A 15,445-nucleotide genomic window follows, 5' to 3' on the forward strand; every position below is an offset into this window, starting at 1 on the left:
CCCGGCAGGCTGCGGGTGCCCGCTCCGCTGCCGCGGCGGAGCTTTTCGGGACCATGGTGCAGCTTTACAATCTGCACCCGTTCGGGTCGCAGCGAGTAGTGCCTTGCAAGCAGGAACCGGCGCACTTCTGCTGCGGCCAAGACGTGCTGTTCGTGGCCAGCACGGCGGCCAGCTGCAGGGTGGACGTGTTCACCTTGCGCGAACAGGGCCGCTGCGAGGCCCTGGGCTCCTTCGCCACACTGGGTCCGGTGCTGCGCATGGCGCACAGCTCGGCAGGTCAGTCCCCGCCATCGCTGGGTCCGTGAGTGCTCGGCCGGGGAAACCGGGACGCGTGAGGTCTGAGTGCGTGGAGCGGCCCTGGGGCTCCGCCGGGTGGGGATGAAGGGCCAGCAGGGCCAGGGGCCGGGGACTGCGGGAGGCGGGCGGAGAACAAAGCCGCTCGGGCTCTGCCGCGGAAGTAGTGCCTGGCCCTCCCGCCCGCGTCTCCCTCACGCTCTTTCTCAGGGTACTTCCGAGGCGGAGGTGGGGCGCACCTGCTGGAGCGGGCTGGCCTGCCGGCCGGGTAGGGAAGCGCGGGCCGGTCGCAGCGCCGGCAGCGCTCCGGCCTGCAGGGAGGGTGGGAGCCGCAGCTCCCTTCATCGTCTGCCTCCGCCTCGGTTGCGGTATGTGCACCTGCCCCTGACTGCTTTTTTCTTTTTTTTCTTTTTTTTCTTTTTTTTTTTTTTGGGGGGGGGGGAGGGTTCGTTGATTTTTTGTTGTTTTTTTTTTTTTTTTGGCCGGGGGGGGGAGGATTGTTTGTTTTGTTGTTGTTGTTTGTTTCGGGTTTTTTTCTTGTTTTTTGTATTTTGTTTTTAGAGCACGGAATGGGGTGGTCGTTCCAGCCCATTCCACAGCTTTTCATGAATCTATTGGTCCTTTGCTTTCCATGGTTTGTAGAGAACAACACATTTCCTCATTAATGGATATCAGAAGGTGGGGAGGTGGGGGGAACCTTGTGTGCAATCACATCTTACAGAGAGGATTCACTCAGGAGTTACTCTGAACCTCTCAGTCTTTGCTTTTAGTAGTGTGTGAAGTGTGTGCCCCCTAGCAAAGAAACTTGTGCTTTGTATTCAGTTAGAGGAAAATTGGTGAAAACTGTTTTTGGAATTTTTTTGTAAGAGTTGAGACTTGAAGATATTCTTTGTAGCATACTACAGCAGATAATGAGTTCAGAAGCTGTAATCTATTTTTAAATGATTATCAGTGTAACTGCTTTCTTTTAAGGAGACTATCTGGTGACAATTGAAGAAAAAAGCAAAGCAACTTTCCTAAGAGCATATATGAACTGGAGATGCATGCCTGCAGGGAGTTCTCGCGTGTGTGTCCGGATGGTTGGTCACAAGATGGAAGAGTCATACAGTGAAGCCTTAAAAGAACAAATGTCAGTTGTTGAAATGCCACTTTCAGATCCTCCACTGTGCATTTCATGTTGTCCTGTGAATGGAGATCTACTTGTGGGCTGCAAGAATAAACTTGTCATATTCTGTTTGAAATACCGTGTCATAAACCAGAATTTGACTGTGTTAGATTTTGAACGCTCCTTAATTTTGCACATTGATAACCTCATTCCTGTCGAAGTTGCATTTTGTGCCAGACATATAGCTATAACAACAGAGCTGGATGTTCTAATCCTGAAACTGGAACTGGTCCAGCAAAGTGCAGACAGGACAGAGCAGTGTGCTCAGGGAGTCAGTGCACCAGAGAAGGCTATGGATGGAGGTAGGTGCTGAAATAAATTTTTAAATTTTTTTAATCTCCAAGAATCTGCTAATTGATTCCTGTTGTTCTGAAAGTAGTCTCAAACAAGGTCTTGGCCCTTCAGAAAATATTTCCAGATTGTCCTATCACTGACTATCAGCTGAATATTCTAGAGCATGAAAAGTTGCACCAACCTGCAGTTGGAGGTAACATTTCAAACAAATATGCCATTGTGCTCCACCTTTAGAAGATAGTACAGCCTCTGCAGACACAGAATTAGGTCCCTGTTTTAGGATGCCACAATGGGCCAAGTTAAAGTAGCAGTAGTTCAGTGTGCTGTGTTCAGAAAAATTATTCTATCAGTGTCACTGCCTAAGTAACTGGCTTACACAATGACGAATGTTTCTGTGGTGATATCTGTATGCTTTTTTAACTGTTAGGATCACAACCTGCCATAATCAAGCAAATTCTCCTTTTTCATTCCTTTATCTTATTCAGGAGCTTGTCTTAGAATTATAGAAATCCCAGAAATAGATGTACTCAGGAGGTTTCATTCCTGTATATTGCAGGATATCAATCCATATGTAATCAATTATCAGTTCCCACTTTTCCAAACATATGTATCAGATCAACACCAACAAACCTTAGGAAGGTCCTTTCTTTATAATTGAAGAAACTTAAAAGGAGAGTCATTTAGAAATGGAAACTGTGCCTAGAAAACATTTATAGGTAGATAAGTCTTTTCAGATAGGGACAATATAAATGCAGTGTTCTTCACTGAATGAAGATGGGTCATTTCTCAGATAATGGTGTTCTCCCCCTGTTGTTTTTTTTTTATTACTAAAAACCACATAGAAAAGTTCTAGTTACCTTCTGAGTATTACTAGGGTTTGCTTTCCAGGACTTGAATGAGCTAAAGATAACACAGCTTCCTGTGATAGCTGCATTTGCCTTCTCAAAACCTCTTCAGCAAAAAGTGAGCATTTTTTGATGACCAGTCATTTGTGGAACTGGTTGCCGTTGACTCACCTTCTAGTGAGCAGTTTACCTGTTAGGGTTTTTTTTCCCAGAAATCTTGACTCTTAAGTATTCAGACTGTTAAGGCTTAAATAAGAATTGTTCCCATCTTCTAGTATGGCTGTTTTCAGAATCTGGTGGTTTGAGGAAGGCAATGCTAGCAGGGTAGCTGTAATTGGAGTATTTAATCAATATTGTCATACTATTTTCTTACTGCTGTGGTTGGAGTGGTTTGAACAATTAAGATAGCATTTTCATTGCTCAGGTGTGAAAGATGAAAGTCCTCCAACACATCCTTTACAGCTTGAATTAGATGAGTTCATCATATGTCAGAAGCCAGTGGAATTGCTTGGGGAACAAAGTAAGCTGTGTGAGATACCTGTCATACTGGAATCTACAGAGTTACCTGTGGAAGACACAAAGCACTTCCAAGTGCAGTATCTGCTTTTCAGGTATTACAGATGTGTTTTCCCTTTTATGGGTTAATTTACTACAAAAAAAAAAAAACAAACTGCATTGTGTATTTTGTCTTTTTGAAAGGAAACACCTGATGTTTTGACTTCTGGGGTTTTTGTAAGATTTGGTGTTTCTTTTGAACTGAGGAAATCCTGGGATACCGAGGAAAGTCCATTTGTTAGTATCTTGGAATATTTCAGTTGGAAGGGATCTGCAACAATCATCTAGTGCAATTGCCTGACCACTTCAGGAGGGAGCCACTCTTAAAGTATATTGTTAAGGGCACAGTCCAAACGCCTCTTAAACAGTGACAGGTCTAGGGCATCAGCCATCTCTCCAGGAAGCCTGTCCAGTGTTTCACCATTCTTGGTAAGAAAATGGTTCCTCACATCAAGTGTAACCCTCCCCTGGCACACCTTTGAGCCTTTCCCAGGATCCCATGGAGAACAGTTCAGCACCTGTGTCTCCAGGTCCCCTCCTCATGAAGCTGATTTAGTCTTCCTTTTTCACCAAAATTTCTATCAAAAGCTAAGGAAGAATTGATGCCAGGGTCCCACAGTGAATTCCAAAGCAAAGCAGGGAAAAGGATGACACATGATAGAAAAAAAATAGTGTTGGACATGGCATGGTGTTCCATATAGCTCAGTGAACTAAAAAGAAAGATGAAAAAAAGATTAAATTGAGGTCAAAATCAGTTGTGGGTTTCTTCAGTGATGTCAAACTTTGACATGCATCTTGCAGACAAGCAAAGAGAGAGGATTTAGGTTGCAGGAACTCTATTAATAGAGTTCCATCTAACTGTACCATGTGCTTCTTTGCATTGCTATTAATGGTATTGGTAGTAGGAGGATGCATTGTTGTTGAGTGTTAAAACGTGAGCTTTGCTTCTTTTATCCAGTGCTGTTTACTTGTCCAAATTATATAATCAATTTTTCACTGCAGTCCCATGATTTTTGGACTGTTTTCCTAGACATTTTGCGCCCGACCAGTCGCCTTTTGGGTTTTGTGAAGAGACTAAGTTGCACTCTGTTCAACTGCTTCCTGTATACCAGACAGGTAAATGGATATGCATGAATACACCATGGACTGTGTCACAGGAGGCTTGTGAAAGAAAAGAGCTTCATTGTGTATCCTCTTTCATACACTGTGTGTGATTTGTTTTTACATTGATTTGTTTTTAAATTGAGATCTTTTCTCCCTTTTCAATGATTTAAACTGAGCTTCTGTTAACAAAAAAGTATTTTAATTCCCCCAAGTTCTACATAAAACTTGAACTAAAATACCAATTCAACGCACTGTGTTGCAAACCAGTTACTCTTTACGTTGCATTAATAAAATTCTCCTTATTATTACAAGATACTAGACTGTCACTCAGCCAGCTGAGGAAATTAGAGTAATAAACCTTAATGATCACTAAGATACTGGTTACCTTTCTGAAGGGCCTTAATTAAAATTGGAAGGGATGAATGCAGATTTTAGGGGTTCACTAGCTCAAGCCACAAAAGATCCATGGAAGAATTTAATGCTGTATGTTAGCAGTCAGATTTTGTATAATCATAGAATGTCCTGAGTTGGAAGGGACTCACAAGGATCATAGAATCCAACTCCTGGGCCTGTGCAGGAGAACCCTAAGAATCCCACCAAGTGCCTGAGAACATTTTCCAAATGCTCCTTGAGCTCTGCCAGGCTTGGGCCGTGACCACTGCCCTGGGGAGCCTGTTTCAGTGCCTGACAACCTCTGGGAGAAGAGCCTTTTCCTAATAGCCGACCTAAACCTCCCCTGACACAGCTTCATTCCCTCAGGAACTGCATGTAAAATCTCAGATCTCTCCTCCGTCTCCTCCAGGCTGAACAAACCAAGTGTCAGCCACTCCTCCTATGGCCTCCCCTCCAGACTCTTCACCATCTTTTTAGCCCTCCCTTAGTCTCTTGTCTAATAGGTTTATATCCTTCTTGTATTCTAGTGCCCCAAACTGCCCCCAGGGCTCAAGCTAATGCTGCCCAGTGCAGAGCAGAGCAGGACAATCCCATCCCTGCCCCACCAGCAATGCTGTGCCTGATGCATCCCAGGATATGGTTGGCCCTTGACTTTTACTAACTCCTCACTCAGTTTGAGATGGTTTACTGTCTGCGAAGTAGCAATGCCTCATTTAACTTGCGGCTGGCTGAACAGAATGAACTACTTGCCATTTAACTCCAGCTGTCTTATGCTCTTGTGTGATTTACAGGCTTTGTTAAGAGGGTCTGTAGAATATGATCACAGCTGTTACCTACTAAAGTGGCATCCTGTAAATTCTGCGATTTCCAGCCTTTCCTTCCCTTAAGTAATACCTACTTTTTTTGTGAGCTGCAGCTCTGGATGAGCATTCGTTCCAACTCAAAAGTAATTGTCTAAGATCAAGCTTTCAGTCCATGGATGCTTAGTTCTGGTGAATTTAGGACTCTCTAATGCTGTTACATCTATAGAATTTCTTCTCTAGGTGCTACATTCATATTTTGTGAAAATGCTTCCAAATGAGGTTATGTGTCATACAATTTTTTGACATATGCACTGAGCTTCATATAAAACTTCTTTTTACTAGCTACTAAGAAAACTAGTCTGCAACTTGGGCAGGTTTGATTCTGTCCTTTAGGCATCAGGCTTGGAATGGAATTGCCGGGTTTTTATTTATGAAGCACATAAAATGCCTTTCTCATTACTATCTTTAGGAATTCCTGCAACAGCCTATGAGGAAACTGAGAACAAGAGAAAACTTCTGAGTCTCTTCTGCTTTTTCTCTTTACCTCATGTTGGATATCTCTACTCTCTTGGGAAGTTAGTAGAACTAATTTCTACTTACCAATATTCAGAAAAGTCAGAGCAGGCAGTCCTCACTCCACAGTTCTTACACGTCATTACAAGGTACTATGCTTATGGTTTTACTGGTAGTTTACTGTGTTTCTCTGTGCTGCTGTCCTTTCAAAATTTTTTTCCGCTCTGATGCATCCTTCATAGCCTCCTGGAAATCTCTGGGCAGGCTCATGTGCTTGTTCAACATACTCTCCTGTGCTTGGGCTTTTAAGCCCATTTCTTCAAAGGAAAAAGAGCTGATTAACTGTAGTCTTGGCTACCTAACTTTTGCAAATCTAATTTCTTTTCTTCATTGTTGTGTTTTCTTCTTTTCCTCTAGTCAGAACCTGCAGTGCTTCACAGTGCGATGCAGTGCAGCAGCAGCTCGTAGTGAGGATCCATATATTGACACGACTGTGAAGGTACACCTCTCATTATCTCACTAATAGAATGGAAGTAGTGGTATGGCACTTAGTTGACTTAAGGTTTAAAATCCTGTTTGTTTCTGGTGGCTGAACCAATATAATAACATCCAAAATGAGTAGCATGTATTTTGGTGATCTACAGATGTCTCAAAATCTATTGTTGCCATGTAAAATTTTAGACCATTATAGAATGTTTTCAAAAACATGAAAAGCAATAAAATCACTTGTTTTTAAAACTAAATTCCATGCTTTTCTGTATAAAATTGAACAAAGGGTACAGAGTTTTCTTTTATTGTATAATGTTTCTCTCTCTTAGGTGTCCTTGAAAAAAACAGTTTTTCTAAGAGGCTTGTAGGCAATCAAACAAGTCTGCCACCAGATACTTAGGGCATGTTTTTTAGAAGGAGGGCTTTTGATCCTTGGAGGTCTTAACTTTTCCCCTTCCTTAAATTGCTTATCAGTAAAAATCTATTGAATGTAAAGATTGTGATATACATGAATAAAAATAGTAGGAAAGATAGACAGAGTTATATTCTAAGGTAGCATTTAAGGATTTCTTCTGAGCATGTAGACAGCAGATATAAAGAAACCATAGGACATCAGAAGTTTTATAAACTTTTCAAGAACCAAACATGTATTCCCAGCTCTGGATAGGTAATACCAGCACGTGACACAATCTCTCCTGTCCATTCTCTAGTCTCAGCTTTCTGCATTTTTACTGTGCGTCACATTGACATCCATCATAGTTCCTGCAGTCAGTCAGCAGGCTGCCTCGTGTGTCTGTAGGAGTTTTGGAGAGGTGTGAAGGCTGCAGTCCTACACAGATTTCCATGCTGCAGCTTGCCATCCACAGTGTGTCTACCCACTCTGGCATGGATCCATCCATGGGCTACAGTCCCTCTGGGACATCCCTGTGCTGGTGTGGGTTGGGTCCTTCATGGGCCAGTTCCCTCATGGGTATCCCTGCCCCAGTGTGGAGTTTGAAGTGTTATGGTGGTTATTTTTATTACTTGCCATTACTGTTTTTCCTGCTGTTTTTTTAAACCAGGTTTAGAGCTGCCTCATTCTGGGTCTCACGAGCCCAGGGCAGTCTAGAGCCTCCAGACCACCACTGTAGGCCTCCACCTCTTACAAGAAATTGAGGTGTCTTCAAAAAGCAGGTTACTCATGTAACGCTGTGTTGTCTTGTTTCACTATATATGTTAATTTGTAAGTGTAGTATTTTATCTTTTTAAAGCTGTAAATTTAGAATATTTCTGTGCAAATGAGGCTGCATTTTTCAATTTTAAGTCCAATATAGATGATAGCATATGTTTTACATGAAAAGTGCATAGAACAAATTGGGAAAATAATACCGGCTATGTAAGGTAACAATAGGCAAGCAAATATAATACTTCTATCTGTAATTGCTTTTTATAAGCAACTCAGATTAAGGCTTTTATAATCAGCGGCCAAAATCAAACTAATCAGGATAAAGTTTTCTGTGTTAGGCATCTATTTCAGGTTCAATTATTTTGAGAAACATAGCTGAAACTGTGCAATTGCTTTGAAGAGTGAAATAAATTTTTTTCCACTCATTATTAAATAATTCTTGTCAGGCCTTTATGAGTATTTTTATTCTTGCTTATATGATGCACTCAAAGTTAGGAAAGCTAGTGGATGTTCTTAATGTCAGATCATTGTACAAAGGTTACTTTTTTTTCTGATTTATTTAAAAACTCAATGTGCGTACCAAGTGAAATTACAAAAGAGTCACTTTCCTTTATAGGCTTGTCCACCTGTCACACTGGATGTCTGTACATTAAGAATGCAGCTTTTTATAGGACCAAGAGCTATCTGTCATTTCAAAAACCATATAATTCTTTTGACTAAGGCAGACACAGAAGATATTACTGAAAGAAGAAAGCCTACAAGAAGGATGCTGTAAGGATTTGTATCTTTTAGGGAGCTGGTACTTAGAGCTCTGTGTACAGCGTTGAACTTGTGGATATTGCAATTTAAGAGAGGTTCTTCTGTTGAAAAACTCTTGAGAAATAGTTGCCTTCTAAGTGACTGAGAAGAGCAATCAAGCTTTTATTTTTTTCAATTCTATTGTATTTACTGACATAGAAGAAATGAGCATAAAGTCACAAATGCCTGAAATCAACAAAATGTTAAAATAGCATTACTAAGAATTTATCATGAGAATTTACAAAGTATTTATCTTGAGAAAAAATGTAGAGTACCAAAAATATGTAGTGCCATAGCTACAGGTTACAAAATATGTCACAGCACAAAGTGAAATGTCTTATCTTTGCCTAAGGGTTCTTGCCAAGAAAGTTGTGAGGATCACTGTAGTTATCAATGACAAAAGTTGGTCAGACTTCACCCCAAGTTACAGTTGTAGCCTGTGTGTAGCCAGAGGTATATCTGACTTTTTAAAAGTTTCCAAGGAAACTGCTATTCCCTTTCCAGTTTTGAAGGCTTTTCATAAAACAGCTAAGGAGCTGTTCTAAGCAGTTATTCAGAAACCACATTTATTAAAGTCAGTTAAAGTTAATTAACAAGAGTGGGACAGCTTTAGTTGATTGAGGAGTTAGTTGACCCAGTATTTCATAAAGTCTAGAGCAGACATTATTCAGAAGAAGATAAGGAGAAGCCTGTAAGGAAACATGACTATTCCAAATACTGTAGTTTTCTTGTATAAAGCACATTTTCTGCCAGTTGCATTGTTTCAAATATTCAAATATTCTATCAAATTGACATTTGAAGAAGATACACTTTTTGCCTTCTGTAAAAAATGTAATGGACAAATACTAAGCTACGTAGCACAATAATTTGATAATAAAGATGTAAAAATCTTCTCATCTGTACAGTTAAAATAAAATTTAAAAACAGAACAAAAAGAGTCTGTTTTCCCACAGTGTTTTTAACCTCAGGGCTTTATAGACCAAGCCAAAGTTTTAGAATAAAAGTATTCTGATACCTCTTTATCCCATGTGTTGGCAAACACTTTGATAGAGCTGCAGGGGCAGCCATGCACTAAATCCTTACGGGAGATTAAACAGCTAATTTAAATTACTTAACTGTTCAAGGTGTGGTTGGATAAGGCTCTGGGTAGTCTGACCTGTTCAGTGAGTGGCATCCCATGCCTATGGTGGGAGGGTTAGAGCTAGATGATCTTTAAGGTCCAAGCCAATCCATTTGATGATTCCATGATTCCTGATACTCCCTGGTGTTAAGCACAGGAGATGTAGTGGACAGTTCTGATGATGACTCTTATGTGTGAACATGCCTATCTCTGTTCTGTTATTAGCCAGTATGACTTAAATTCACAGCTTAACTCTCCAGCACTTACGTGTCTGCAGACACACCTATTTATGCATTTGAATTACAAAATGAGTGGGGGTTTTTTGCTTGCATAGTGTTTATTTCAACACTGACAACTCAGCATTTTTCTCTAGTTCCAGAAAGACTGACCACATCAAATCCAGAACAAATTCTGAGTCAGAGCCGGGTTGGAATTTATATATTATAAACACTGTTTCAACAATTCAGCTTTACAGAGAAATGGTATGCTCAACTCCTGCCTTTGTTATATGCTAACTAAAAATAAGTACTGCTAGTTAATCTCTGATGCATGTCGTTGCTGAATATGGTGTAATATATTTCTTGTGAAAAACCCATAGTCCAATTTCAGGCAGATGCTGTCCTCATTAAAATTATTCCTGTATATTCTTAATTTTTGTCAGTAGCCTAAGTATGTGCTGTGTCTGTTCTAGGTAGAATATAGTAGAACTTATGAAAATGTTAAAACTGAGAGCTGCATCCATCTTTTAAGTGAGGCTCACTTACTGATCAGAGCAGCTATAATGGACCCTCATTTCCTTAAATCAGATGAGAAGGAAGATCTTCTGAGAGCATTCAGAGAAAGTTGTGCCTTCTTAGGAGACTGCTACAGCAGGTATGTTTTAGATGTCAAAGTGGCATAGGCATGTGTTTCCAGTGGTGTAACCTTAAAATGAAAATCCATAATTCTTTGCTATTTTACATTAATATTGCATATGTCATACAAACCTTTATGTTTTACAAAACCAGCTTAGTCTAGTCTTCTTTTCTGGTTGTCTTTTTTGTCATTAAACAGAATTATTCAGAATTATGTTGAATTCAACAGAATTATGTTGAATGTGAACAATATATGCAGATAACTGATGTGCCTGTGACTTTGTTTGATGTACTTTTAGCTCTTACAAAGAGTGATGGCAAAAGCATTGCCCTTAGTTGTTTTGTTATTTTTTTTCCTTCCTCTCTTATTTCCTTCAGGTTTGACACAAAGGATTACCACCTTGCTTTGCCATACTACAGAATGTCAGGTTTATCCATGACTGAAGTTTTAAAGAGACTAGTTTCAGAAGGTGATGAAATACAGACATATGAGAGAGGATTTATATTTTACTTAACTCATTCTCTTAATGAAGACTCAAACGAAGAATTAAGTAAGGTAGAAATAATTGGTTTATTTGTAATCTGCTAATTTAGTTCTGATTTTAAGAATTGTGTATCAAATATTAATCACTTTCCATTTGAAAATGCTGAGCTGCTTTTTTAGTTTTACAGTTATTCTTTTTCACATTATGTTTATTTTCCCACTGTTGTTGAATAGCAAGCAGCACCTGTGATGATTTGGACTGCATTCAAGCAACGTCTTACACATTTGGCTATCATGATGCATGTTGCTATGATCTGGTTCCCACTTGCACAGAGACGCTTCTGGTTCAGGAAAGCCCTGCCTCAAATTTCTGTCATCTTCCATTTCTGTAGCAAAACAAGCTGTTTCCTTTGATCATTGCTAAATTATACCAATTGCTAAAAACAATTCATTTTGATGGTAGATGTTCTCCTAGCATGCCAGAATGTGAGTTGGATCACTACCAGTTAGAAATCCTTTACTTTTACCAGTAGGGAGGAGAGAGGCAGGAAAGGTGCTGTGATTTGATAGCTAAGCTGAACTTGTCTGTTTTTAAAAACAGACAAGTTTTTAAAAAAAATTTCCACAAAAACCAAAACAATAGAACTGCAGTACTTTCAAATGCCGTAGAAAAATGAACATCTGAAAAGTTCTGAACTGTCAAATGGCTTTTATTTCAATAGGAATCAGGAAATAAAGTTCTCCAGATACTGTATCTTGCGGACCCTGTGCAGCTGCCTGATATCCTTTGCAGTCCCAGCATGAGAAACATATGTCCTTTGACAGCTGTGAAGTATCTTCAGAAAGTAGAAAAGATGATGCCATCAGTGGTCCTGACACTTACTAAGGCTTTCTTTGCTCTGAAAATGGGAGACCTGGCAATGTATGAACATGAAATGCACTCCTATAAGGAGGTAAAGTATGCCAAGAGCGTGAGCTGTTCATGCTTTACAAAGTCCAGGGCAATAGTTTGACTTGTAGTTGCATTTTACAGTAAAAGAAGCTTCCAGTCACTCGTCTTTCTCCTGATAGGCTGTGTAGGCTCCACTGGATGTCTGCAGTAACAGTAGAACAGAGGGCTGACATACACTGGGACTGTACAGTTTGCCCTACAGGTAGGGTAGTCTTGTCTTGGCAAAAACTTACAAAATAAGCAAGTTTTGAAGCTCTTTATTCTTAATCAATTAGATGTTGTTTTACTGGGATGTAACCAACTCTGCCAGTGCTCTTCAGCTGCATGGGAGGATTGTATAGTAGCATTTCTTCACCTCTCCACCTGAAATTAATATGTGATATGCCCATCTAAACACCTGTATACAAACAGCCATTATAAAATTTTTCTTGAACAGAATATTTGTTCATTGTTCTTACAAACTGAAGTTTCTGTATACAATTTCACATCTTATGTGGAATCAAAGCACTTAACTCTTATTAAGACCAGATCAGAACCTACTTCAGAGCTATGAAATTAATAATTCCTCATCACTGGGGGCAAAAATGTTAGTGGAGCTGTCTCTGCCACAGATGTTCACATTGTGTGAGACCAGTCTGTAAATTACTTCTTGTTGAGTTTGATCAAGACTGTGGAATATTAAAAGGTAGTAGAGACTTTTTCTTACAGTGGAATATTGGGAGTCTAAACACTTTTGAAATAAATGGATAGCTGTTTCAAAGTTAGATATCGTGCTTTGGTGGAAAAAGTCCTGCAGAGTTTTTAAAGTTAGCTGGTTTTGAGTTGCAGGATCGGAACTGTGGGGAGCTGTTTCAAAAATTATATTCAGCACCACCTGCTTTTGCAGCACGATCAAGTGAAATTGTCATGTTGTGAGCAAACATGCTGTATGGATGTTATTTTGAGAATAAGGTGGCTTAGGCTTGAGTGTTTTTGGTTGGATTTTCTTTCTTTCTGATCTGATCTGTTAAATATGTTCTATTGCTCTTCACCTTTAAAAAAGCATTTTATTTCAAAGTAGGAAAAAACACTTTCAGAAAACTACTCTTAATATTTCTTCTAGGTCTGCCTTATATGTCTTGCGTAATTCATTTAATTTACTTAGGCATTATTTTGCCACTGTCTTTAAAATGGGAATAATATGTTATATTCACCTTCATAAGCACTCAACTCAAAATAGCTTCCTGTTACACAAAGTGAAGCACATTTTGATCATTGTTTTAGGGGTATTTTCAAAATAAAAATCACACTTCTGCAAAGTAGACTCTTGAAATGTCAGCCAGTGATTTTTCAAACCACCCTGTATATCAAATGTCTTGGATTACTTAGTGAAATCCATTTTATGTACACACTAACTCCATCTTTCAACTGAATATTACTTTCAGTGTTCAGGTACAAGGCCTGTTTTTCTGGAGTTGCTGCTCCAGATGTAGTTTGGATCTCTGTCTCTGGAGAGCTACTCTGTGAATTGCAGAAAGGATTTGCTTTCTTCCTTGCTTCCATCTAAATTTCACTGCCAGAGGAAATACTGAGTTTACTGAGTAGAATAATCTATATATTGAATTCTTTACCTGATTTGTATCTGTTGATGTTTGTAGACAACACTGGCTTGCGGCTTCATTGGGCAGCCACGGCTCCTGCAGCAGCGTAAGGAAGGAATTGTTACACCAACTGAGTTTGCTGTTCACCTGAAGGAGACGCAGCCTGGTTTACTCGTGGCTGCCACTGTGGCTTTACATGAGAACAGTAAAATTGAACTAGAAGAAGCAGATACCTTTTTCAAGGTTGGCCTGTGATCATGTCTTTGCTTCTATTTTTTTCATAGTGATATTGTTGTGGGAAAGAAAAGCAGCCCAGCTGCTCTTTCACTCACATTTCAGCATTTCTTTAGAAAGAGCGAGATGACAGGTGGAGATATTCTAGTCATGATAGATGATTACAGAGTCAGAAACCGTACCTTATGGAATGAAATACTGGTTAAGTAAAGCAAAAAAAAGAAAACAAGAAACCAACCCATTAAGTTCTTTGCTTTTAACTTGTCATTTGAATGGAAAATACCCTGATCTCAGAACCCTTTCGGTGGCTTCCTAGTAATTGAGCTTTATAAGACCATGGAAATGTTACAGAATCTGGATAAATTAATTCCATAATCTTCTTTTAAAGAAATCTTCAGAATTAAAACATACTTCTAAAGAATACGACTTAAATATGTAACAGATATGTAATGTTCTGATGATCTGTATAAATCAGTGAAAGAAAAGTATATGTCTGCAGTTTATAAGAAATACCAATAGCTTTTCTAGTGTTCCTGAAGTTTTCTTTCTCTCAATTGGGACTAGACAAATATGTTTTTCCTTTATCTACAATGAATAGCAACACTTGGCTTAAAAGATGTGTTCTTCAATGTAAGTGTGTTGCAGTCTTAAGTATATCTGTTACTGTGAAAGACCTATATCAAAAAGAACAAGTCACCAAGTTCCAATTAGAGCCAGTGTTGTTGTTTAAAACCATTTGGAAACCAAGTAAGAATTCTTTTTGCTAGCACAGCAGATCCTAAATCATCTTCCTTGTGGGTTCTACCATGATGCCCAGCTGAATTACACAGCAGATGTTATAATGGACTATAGAGACTTCTTTTCAAGACACTTACTTGTCTCTCGGCATATGTAAAAATGCTCCTCATTAGCAGACTGTAAATACTTGCTGACAGTTGTACTGACATTTCTGACAGTAGAGTTAATCTTGAAGAAGAAATCAAATCTGTTGGTCAGAATTGATTACCTTAAAATCATCTAATGAACTTTTTACTTTGCATAGCAGTGTATTACATAGAATCACGGGAAAAAATGAAATCAAAATTCTGCTTCTAGTAAAAGTGAAAAACAGTTCCTCCTATTTTTTCTAACTTTTGCTACTAATAATCACCATAGTCTAACTTGCTGTCTTCTATAATTTTTGTTCTTAGATGCTGTGTAATAGCAGTGAAAACACTATTCCCCAGCTCCTGGTGGATTTCTGGGAAGCTCTTCTTGTAGTGTCCTCTCAGGAAAAAATACTTCAGGAGCTCCTGCTGAGGGTTACTTCTCAGTATGTTCAGAGAATATCAAAGAAGCAACTTCCTGAGACTAAGCCATTGAAAACAACAGAGGATCTAGTAAGTTGTAAACCACAGAGAGTAAGTTTTAGGACTGCAGTGTTAGGACTCCACAATCTATCCAAGTACCATGCTTAATATTTTAATTCTAGATAGTTTATCTCTTAAAAGAAGCAAGAGTGAAATAAAATAAGGTGATGTGCAGTTACAAATTAGTGCTTCTATCTTTGGCCAGTCTTGCTCCTTGAGGACATTTGCAAATACACTTCCAACAGGAGTCAGCTCTGCATAGAAATAAGGGTTAAAACAAAACAGTGAGAATTTGTCAGGTGGATTATTTACAATTTTACTAAGCTAACTAAATGAGGAGATCATGTGAATGATGAATTCTAAAGAATTGTGAACAGGAAAGCTGAAATACAGACGTTAATAGAAGTTATAAATAAATAGAAGTTTCCAGTGTATTTGTTATTAAATTGTACAA

At 39.1% G+C, this 15,445-nt stretch overlaps 1 protein-coding gene across 3 annotated transcripts in view; it reads left to right on the forward strand.

Annotated features, from left to right (window-relative positions):
* HPS3 (HPS3 biogenesis of lysosomal organelles complex 2 subunit 1) overlaps positions 1-15,445 on the forward strand; it is a 20,410-nt gene continuing 4,965 nt past the window's right edge. The window contains exons 1-14 of one of the 3 annotated variants that reach the window (XM_058030776.1): positions 1-276; positions 1,267-1,717; positions 2,784-2,790; positions 3,007-3,209; positions 4,184-4,269; positions 5,923-6,115; positions 6,384-6,465; positions 8,237-8,391; positions 9,912-10,020; positions 10,230-10,411; positions 10,771-10,948; positions 11,599-11,829; positions 13,466-13,651; positions 14,833-15,021. In XM_058030776.1, coding sequence (XP_057886759.1) covers positions 54-276; positions 1,267-1,717; positions 2,784-2,790; positions 3,007-3,209; positions 4,184-4,269; positions 5,923-6,115; positions 6,384-6,465; positions 8,237-8,391; positions 9,912-10,020; positions 10,230-10,411; positions 10,771-10,948; positions 11,599-11,829; positions 13,466-13,651; positions 14,833-15,021 — 2,475 coding nt within the window. In that variant the 5' untranslated portion in view covers positions 1-53. Of the gene's footprint in view, positions 277-311; positions 663-1,266; positions 1,762-2,783; positions 2,791-3,006; positions 3,210-4,183; positions 4,270-5,922; positions 6,116-6,383; positions 6,466-8,236; positions 8,392-9,911; positions 10,021-10,229; positions 10,412-10,770; positions 10,949-11,598; positions 11,830-13,465; positions 13,652-14,832; positions 15,022-15,445 lie in introns of those variants that run through there. The other 2 variants (XM_058030774.1, XM_058030775.1) reach the window with 2 other exon arrangements.

The sequence above is a fragment of the Melospiza georgiana genome, chromosome 10 (assembly GCF_028018845.1).
Source record: "Melospiza georgiana isolate bMelGeo1 chromosome 10, bMelGeo1.pri, whole genome shotgun sequence".
In the NCBI taxonomy this organism is placed as follows: domain Eukaryota; kingdom Metazoa; phylum Chordata; class Aves; order Passeriformes; family Passerellidae; genus Melospiza; species Melospiza georgiana.